Genomic DNA, 9420 nt, shown 5'->3' with positions numbered 1-9420 from the left:
CGAACAGCTTGTAACACTCCAAAGAGAAAGGAAAACTTGAAATCGCATCATATGACCCCTTTAATGTGTTTGAAAGACAAAAGCCTTCCAAAGACATACGTGATCATTCAAATAATATTTAATGTGTACATCTGTAGTTGATGCAGTGTTGAAACACTTCTTAATCCTGAAATGATTTTTGTAAATCCAGTGGTCAAATGCTGTGTAGCCACCTGACTAATGTCTGGTCTCTGACTGTGTGAATGTCCACAGAACTGGAAGATTTTCTGAGTGTATATAAAACTAAAATTAAAAAGCATGGTTAATTTGTTTCTGTTTATTTGACTGTAAATAACATTTTGCTGTATATAACATTAATGGTATCGTTAAACGCTATAATATTCAAACCAACGTAACTCCGCGTATTTAAATAACGTAGAATAGCTACGTGTGATGCATTACTTTTTTGGTTTTGTGTCAAATTAGAACTGTGTAGATTTATTACAGTTATAACAACAAATAACTTAATCTATCTGAGATTAAATGAATTAGTATGTTTAATTGAGATTATGTTGTTTTATTTGTGTTCAGCTGGCTATACTGAGTGCTGTATTAATTCATGTAATATTTGATAATAATGCAGCAGCTTTGAGGGAAATGCAATGGCGACACCTTCTGGACGATTACGGCGGCATGACATCAACTTATGTTTGCTTGTGTTGTACGTGCGTGCAAAGTTCTTACGTAGGCCTATGTGTGTACTAGCTACTCTAAAAACATGCGTGGAGGGCTATGAAATCATAATTAGAATAAATAGAGATTTGTGAAATTGCATCGCTGACGGCCGAATAATAAAGTTCGTACGTCAAACTGAGCTGAACCAGGAAAACAAACCGCAGCTCTACTGTAACACTGGCAGTGGCGAGAGTGACTCTGGTAAGACCTTATTTCACTCCAATTCAATGTGTGATATGTGTCAGAAATAAGGATTTGCTGTTATATCGTGCATAGGGAGGGAAATGATTCATTGTTATATGGTGCATATTACACGCAGCTCTCTATTTGCAATTTGACCACGCATGTAGCCTACTGTATGTACAGCAAAATGTAAAAATAATGATCGCAGCTGCATTTCCATGCTTATATGTTATTGTTGGGGATATAAATCAAGAAGGGTGTGTATTGCCATGCAATGACCTTCTTTACAACTAGCTAGCTAGACAACATTTTGGGGCATTTGCCTGCCTGTATTGATAGGCTGCTCACTAAATTAGTAACAAAACGCTAAATTATAGACAAAATGATGTCCAAAATGCCTAGGGAGACTGTTCACCAGGTTTTGATACGAAACAAATGCTGTCTAGTAGACTGTGAGACACAATGATGCCCAAAATGTTGCCTAGGTAGGCAGCTCAATAGGTTTTGAGCCACATCCACACACTATGCCAGGTATCATGACTCTGAGCTTTAGTTGAACTGTCAGGTGTGTTGTGTAGGAATGATAGGAAGTATGTTTTTGTCTGTGTACCACCTTGTTTTATCAAACAGACGTGAGGACTCTCTTTCAACACACAGAGGACAGTTCTGAAAAGAAAAAGGCGAGTAGATGCATGCAAACCTAAGATTTCTAAACGCTGCTGCCTATTATTTTCATTCCTTACATTTTTTAAGATTAAAGTACATTTGCAATTTTATTATATTTCAAGTAGACTAGATTACACAATTGTCTTGAGATGATTTTGGGAACAACAAAAAAAGGGCTTTTGAGAACCTGCCATCACAACCTTGCTAAAGTTTTAAGACCTTAATCATTTTATATGTACAGAGGTACATATTTATGTATATATCCATGGCCACAAATTAATACATTGTATTAAATGACTCTTAATTTGTGGTTACAATGTCTGTTTTTATATCTGTCTACATGTCATGTACAGGTCTTCATATGATAAATGTGCTCAATTGTTTTGTTTTTTTTAATTATACTAGAGTTCATCCTGATTAATATTTTTATTTTTTATTTAATACAATTCTTTCGCACGGCAGTTTGTTCATCTGTGCTTGTTTTGCCGTTGGTGTGAAAAATTACTATTTTTTAAAGAGAAAAATCAGCAACCTTGGTTAACCAACTTAGTCAAAGTCTGGTCTGGTCTGCCAGTCATAACTATGCAAGCTTGTTTCAACCGTGGGATAAAAATAAAGGTAATTGGAACTTTTTATTTCACAATTCAGACTTTTTTTTTACATCTGTAGTTGATGCAGTGTTGAAACACTTCTTAATCCTGAAATGATTTTTGTAAATCCAGTGGTCAAATGCTGTGTAGCCACCTGACTAATGTCTGGTCTCTGACTGTGTGAATGTCCACAGAACTGGAAGATTTTCTGAGTGTATATAAGCACTTAAAAGATGAAAAAGAGGAATTAGGGAGAAGCAATAAATTATGGATTATTTATTGTGTGAATAATATGTAATATGTAATCAATAAAAAAGTAAATGTAGTCTGATTACGAGTATTTTGACGTAATTTAATCTAATTACAAATACTTAATTTTTGGAATCAGATTACATAATCCAGATTATATGTATTCAGTTACTACTGACTGCAGAACTCTACAGACCAAAATAAAAGTGATTATAGACTCTCATATATTGACAGTCATACACTCTATCAATAAACCTGCAAGGGAATGAAAGTATAGAATACAATATTAGAAAATACTATGGAATTAAATTGAGATTTGCCAAAACTATAGGCTAACAAATATGGATCCATACATAACACATGCTAAAGGAACAAATATGATACAAAATATTTAATTAATAATTATTTATTTATTATATATAATTTTTAATTTAATAAAACAAAAAAATATTAAATATATTTTATTAATAATTTTACCTACATGTATTGTTATATAAGTATACACAATAATTAAATTTTAAATAATAACAATTTGTTTTTTTATTATTGTTGTTATATAATTATGCACAGCCAACAAACAAATTACACTAGATCCATTATTATTTAAATAAAATATACTAATTTTGACCTACATTTATTGTTATATAAATGTATTAATAATAATTAGCATTATTATTGTTGTTGTTATGTACTTATGGATTACCAACATATTTTAAAACACAATAAATACAATTTTTACCCAAATGTATTGTTATATGAACATATAATAAATATATTTAAAACAACAACATCAATTATTATTATATAGTAAGTTACATATGCATATTAAAATAGATATATAAATAAATTTTAAATCAATATTAAATGTTAAATATAATATATTTTAATATTATATTTATTTGCAATGTTTAATCAATTGTAGTGATTATATTTATAATATTTTTAATTGCAATAAACCATGAGAATACACTATCTATTAAAATTATGTAACGTAATATCCAAATAGACAAATTTGTCAGACTGAAAAATCTCATCTGTAACCTCAGTTGTACCTTACAGCCCAATAACGGAAAGCCTGCAACGTTAGTCAGTTAGTCAGCCTTAAGTGGCACATACAGTGGATGTAAAATAAGATCGATGATTACAATAAATGGACATCTTATATATAAGATTTGCTACAGAATGCAATACTGAGACAATACCATCCCACAGTCTGAATTCTGAGTTTATATCTCACAATTCTGACTTTATTCTCTGCATTGCCAGAAAATGTCAGGATTATTAGATAAGTCGCTATTAACTTTTTTTTTTATTCCATGGCAGAAAGTGAAAAATGTTATAATCTAAAAATATATATTTTTAACATAATTGAATCTATATCCATTCTTTATTATGCACTGTGGTCATTGCAAAGATTATTTTTGGTTATAACTTGTTTGCATATTGCTCTTGGCAGGCCACCATGGCAGGCCAACTACACCCACAGCTGCTGCTGTCCAGGCAGTACTGCAGAGTTTTCTCTGTCATTAACTCACATATTCACACCAGTTCTGGGCTGGCCTCTAAGGACCACTACAAAGTTCTTGTGCTCGGTGGTGGGAGCGGTGGCATAGCGATGGCCGCACGCATGAAAAGAAAGGTCGGCGCGAAAAACGTGGCCATCGTGGAGCCTAGTGAGGTATGCTGCAGCAGAGCCAATAAATGGACATCTTATATATAAGATTTGCTACAGAATGCAATACTGAGACAATACCATCCCACCGACAAACAGTCATAATGCTGTATCGCTCATAACTGCGCTCTATCAGTACAGCGATCCTTCATAAACAACAAACGCTTACCGAAAACATGCTCCATCCATTCATGTATGGCTCTGCTACGGAGACAGGGTGGAGTAACACGACCATAAGAAATGAAGACGAGAAAACACCAGCCAGTTGCCCAAACCTCCCTCCTGTTCACTCGAGCTCACGCATACACGCGCACTAACGGCCGTTTATGAGGAAGGTTACCGCGCGAAACAAATATAGCCTATATTATACGATTAACAGAGCATTTATAGCTGAACTGCCCCTTTAAGAGACCCCTATTGTGCCTGGCTGTTCTTGAGGCATCACGTACGTCACATGCTGGGATTCAGGTTTAACAAGTTCCTGCTTAGTGTTCACTGTATGGACATGTACACTACCATTCAAATGTTTTGGGGTCTGTAAGGTTTTTTTTTGTTTTGCACTGAAGCATCATGTAACACTGTAGACTGGAGTAATAGCTGCTAAAAATTCAGCTTTGATTCACAGAAATAAATTACATTTTAAAATGTATTCAAATAGAAAACAGTTCTTTCTAATTGAAATAACATCTCACAATATTACTGATTTTACTGTATTTTATATCAAATAAATGCAGCCTTGGTGAGCATGAGACGTATTTCATAAATATAAAAAAATCTTACTGACTCATTTTTTAAAAAAACCTTTGTTTGTTTCCTCAATGTTCAACATTACATCTAATGCACTTTTGACTCCAGGTGCATTACTATCAGCCGATATGGACGTTAGTTGGCGCAGGGTCCAAAAGTGTTGCATCCTCTGGGCGACCAACAGCGAGTGTGATTCCATCAGGAGTGACGTGGGTCAAGTCCAAAGTGGCAGAATTCGATCCTGAGGACAACACTGTCCACACAGACTCTGGGAAAAAGGTATTTAGGTTGATATTTAGCTATTAATGTGTCTCAGAGTGTCATGTGTTAGAATAGAAAATAATCTTTTGAAAAGTGCTTTGAAATTGCTGGGAAATTAATGTTTAATGAAGTTAATGAAGTAATGTTGCGTAATATGCAATTGCACATTATATTGAACCATGAAGGTGTGTCATTATAAAGTAATCATAGCTGATATGAAGCGTGATATGAAGTAACATGAACATGTTGCGAAACTGGAAGGAATGTCATGTTATTATTGTTAAATTGCCTATGATCTGGAACGCTCACTTAAATCAAACTCAACCCAGCTTTAGTTTTTTTTTTAGCATGTAACTTTTTACTTTTTTTTTTTCTTCTCTCAGATTTCCTATGATTATCTGATTGTAGCTCTTGGCCTTGAGCTGCACTATGAAAAGGTATGTTATGAGTGGCATTAATAGACTAAATTGCTAGTTTTCCACTTTCATATGCATGATGAGAATTCTTAACTGTATGTAGTGAATGTTTTGATTAAGAGGAAGCATTCTTGGCTTTTGCAGATTTATTATTAACACAGTATGGGTGTGGTGTTATTGCCACATCAGTCCAGAGGAAGTGTCCGATTACATGTCTATCAGACTTGATACCAAAGTTCAAGATAAATAAAATCTCAAACTTTGTTCTGTGTTTGGATTTTATGGTCATACCTGACATGACACTATATATGCAAAGAAATATGAAACTGTACCTGTTTTCACAGAGTGAAACGTGGAACAAGATAACTGAATTAATAAAACCAAAGTTAAAAATGATCCTGAGTTAACAATTTCAAGTGTGATGTTTGATGGGTTTTTCTTCTCAGAGTTGTCAATCCAATTGATTCCCTTCTGCTAATTTTAGATCAAGGGCCTGCCTGAAGGGTTTGAACATCCCAAAATCGGTTCAAACTACTCCGTGAAAACAGTGGAAAAGACATGGAATGCCTTGAAGAACTTTAAGGAGGGCAATGCTTTGTTCACCTTCCCAAACACTCCCATCAAATGTGCAGGAGCTCCTCAGAAAATCATGTACCTCTCTGATGCCTTCCTGAGAAAGGTGAAATCCCCAAAACATGGTTACAATCATGAATTTACATATAAACATGAAGGATTACGTACATAAATAATCACATTTTATTTATACACTTACATAAATATCATGTTATTAGTATATTTTTTGGACATGTATGATGGTAATACCATGATTTTTGGGCAAATGTCATGATATAACCTCGTTTTTAAGCATATATCATAGTAAAACCATGTATTTTGGATATATACCATGTTTGTGGACACAAACAAGGGTAAGACCATGTTTTTTGGCCATGCATCATGGTAACAACATTTATTTTGGATATGTGCCATTGTAATACCATATTTTGTGGACAGAAGCAAGGGTACTACCTTGCTTTAAGGCATTAAAAAGGGTAATACTATGTTTTTGACCATATATCATAGTAACACCATGTATTTTGCACATGTACCATGATAATACCATACTTTGTGGACAGAAACAAGGGTAATACCATGTTTTTTGTCCATGTATCATGGTAACACCATGTATTTTGGACATGTATCATGGCAATACCATGTTGTGTTGACATGAACAAGGGTAATTGCATGTTTATTGGGCTTATATCATGGTAAAACCATGTTTTTGTTTGTGTACCATGATAATACTATGATATTATTCGAAGTAGCTCGGAGTGCCATGTAAATACCATGGTAAATGAACATGGTAATCATTCAGTACTAAAGGATTAACATGGTACAGTACATTTACAACTCGGTAATACTCAAAGAAATGACAATATTTTTTAGACAATGTTATTTTTTTTAGACAGGAAAAAGGTCCAAAGCCAACATTATTTATAACACCTCCTTGCCAGTGCTGTTTGGGGTCAAGAAATACGCCGATGCCTTGTGGGAGATTGTGAAGAAGCGGGACCTTAACGTAAACCTGAGGCACAACCTCATCGAGGTCAGGGCCGACAAACAGGAAGCTGTTTTTGAGAATCTGGACAAACCTGGGGAGACAGAGGTTTACAAGGTAGCCATTGTTAAATTCGACAAAAAACATCTTTCGTTCTGTTAGCTATAGTTTGAGTGTCTTACGTGGCCTTCATTTTGGTGATAGTATGAGATGATCCACGTCACCCCTCCGATGGGACCTCCTGCAGTGCTGAAAGGCTCCTTGCTGGACGATGAGGCCGGCTGGCTGAATGTAAATAAGAGCACCCTTCAGCATAAGACTTACGCCAATGTATTTGGTATCGGAGACTGCACCAATCTACCCACATCCAAAACGGCAGCAGCAGTAGGTAAAATACTGAGAAAAAAAAAAACGTTTTTTTTAAATCCAAAATGGTTGTGGGTTTTTCTGGGAAGGAAGAATAAGTCCCTGCTCATTAAACCTTTCCTTCCTAATTATCAGTACTCATTAGACAGGTCTAGAATCTGCTTTAGTCATTTTCCACCATTAATTAGTAGTTACTTTCCCATTCACCAAGCTGATTTTCCTGTGAGAGAGCTGTTAGTGCCTTTTTTACTGAAATGAGATGACCGGGAAAATCATCTGTGACTATAATCTTCTACAGCTGCGCAGTCTGCAGTACTCGACCGAACTGTCAGTAGAATTCTGAAGAAACAGACGCCGGATAAGACAGTAAGTATGTTTAAGGATAAACATTAATGTGCTTTACCACTGTAGAAGTGCTATGCTGTTTTCTCCTTCAAATATCACTTGCTCATTTCATTCTACACCCACCAGGGGGCGTAGAATGAAATGAGCAAGTGATATTTTTTTGGAATGATATTTTTCTTCACAAAATCTTTTTCCCTAACTTGCACCTCCATAAGGTGTGCGTTGCTTTAATGCTTCGATAAAGGAATGGAATACTATCATACAGTTCCTCTCTAAAACCTCCTTTCCTGTCTGCCCTCTATCCTATTAAATTAAGGGGAAAAAGCACACACACATTTTTTTTTTAAACTTAGTGTGCTGCATTCCGTTCTATTATAAAGTTCTTTTTAAAAACAAAATTTAAATAAAAAATGAAAAGATTCTTGAGACACATTTTTGTCTAAAATGGCTTAAAATAGTCAGTTTAGGCAAATGATTAGTCAAGATGGAGATTGCAAAAAATTGTGGCTGACATTCTGGTTCATTTGTCACACTGTACAGGAAAAAATTAAGTCCAGTGCATTGTGGGATAGTTATTCCACACAGGGAACTCAGTGTGTTGTATACTGAACAGTTTGGCAAATGTGATACGCAGATGTGACAAATGTGAAAATATTAAATAGTATGCATATTATGCATGCCTATACCAGAAATAGTACAAGGAGTATGGTGGCATGCTGTTCCAAAAATAGCCATTTTCTTTATATAACTACACAAAAAAAGTAGCAAGTACATTCATATGCACATAAATAATACATACATTCATAAATTAAATTACAGATATACTATAGAATTAAAACACATAGTTGATCATATATAAATGATAAAATAATAAATCATGAAAAGAATCATTCAAAATAAGCAAAATGTTACTTGAATGCTCATTACTAATATTAAATAGTAATTGTTTTGTGTATGTTGCAGTATGATGGCTACACCTCCTGCCCACTGGTTACAAGCTACAACACAGTGATCTTGGCAGAATTTGATTATGACGGGCAGCCGCTGGAGACCTTCCCTGTGGACCAGAGCAAAGAGAGCAGGGTCATGTACCACATGAAAGCTGATGTCATGCCTCATTTGTATTGGCATGGACTTCTCAAGTGAGTCCCGATCGTGTACTGATCAGAACTTACCCTTCTGATTACATGCCAGATATTCATTTTTTTCTCTTCCTATTTTGTTTTTCTTCCTCAAATTAAGGGGACTTTGGGGAGGCCCAGGACCATACCGGACCATCATGCATATGGGAATGAAATAGAACAGACTGTTATTTGGGAACAGAGCAAACATGTATTCGTTTTCATTAATAACATTTTTTTCGTTGATAGTGCTTAATTTGCTTAAGCGAATATCCAGAGATGCCTGCTTTAAATTATAGTTTGCTAGTTTTGTATAATTTCCAATTACAGTGCTATATAATAATTTTGGCTATGGCATAATCCATGATCTTGTGATTAAAAACACATTCTACTTCGGAGTAACTTTTTCATATTAATCGGATTGCAGTTTACTTTATAAATATAAAAATTACAGATTCTTCATGAAGTCTGTATTTTGACTCTTTAGATAGTGGAGGGATAGATAGATGGAGGGATATATAGACAGATGGATGGA

At 34.7% G+C, this 9420-nt stretch overlaps 2 protein-coding genes across 4 annotated transcripts in view; one reads left to right on the top strand and one right to left on the bottom strand.

The window, feature by feature from the left end:
- The window catches only part of LOC107662444 (probable phospholipid-transporting ATPase IM), a 42421-nt gene extending 38092 nt beyond the window's left edge, over window positions 1-4329 (bottom strand). For both annotated transcript variants that reach the window (XM_016452468.1, XM_016452469.1), the window contains exon 1: window positions 4244-4329. In XM_016452468.1, coding sequence (XP_016307954.1) covers window positions 4244-4263 — 20 coding nt within the window. In that variant the 5' untranslated portion in view covers window positions 4264-4329. The remainder of the gene's footprint in view (window positions 1-4243) is intronic.
- On the top strand, window positions 654-9287 carry LOC107662445 (sulfide:quinone oxidoreductase, mitochondrial-like). 2 transcript variants are annotated; one of them, XM_016452470.1, is made up of 11 exons: window positions 654-915; window positions 1528-1577; window positions 3859-4080; window positions 4930-5100; window positions 5466-5519; window positions 5983-6177; window positions 6961-7170; window positions 7258-7441; window positions 7718-7785; window positions 8728-8906; window positions 9007-9287. In XM_016452470.1, the coding sequence occupies exons 3-11, from the start codon at window positions 3865-3867 to the stop codon at window positions 9062-9064; spliced, it is 1335 nt and encodes a 444-aa protein (XP_016307956.1). In that variant the 5' UTR covers window positions 654-915; window positions 1528-1577; window positions 3859-3864; the 3' UTR covers window positions 9065-9287. The 2 variants fall into 2 exon arrangements, with proteins under 2 accessions (XP_016307956.1, XP_016307958.1); XM_016452472.1 differs by lacking the exon at window positions 1528-1577.
- Window positions 9288-9420: the final 133 nt, after the last annotated feature.

This window comes from Sinocyclocheilus anshuiensis, unplaced genomic scaffold, assembly GCF_001515605.1.
Source record: "Sinocyclocheilus anshuiensis isolate Anshui unplaced genomic scaffold, SAMN03320099.WGS_v1.1 scaffold807, whole genome shotgun sequence".
Taxonomy (NCBI): domain Eukaryota; kingdom Metazoa; phylum Chordata; class Actinopteri; order Cypriniformes; family Cyprinidae; genus Sinocyclocheilus; species Sinocyclocheilus anshuiensis.
The sequence above is the reverse complement of the archived record's forward strand: the minus strand, read 5'-3'. Positions and strand labels throughout refer to the sequence as shown.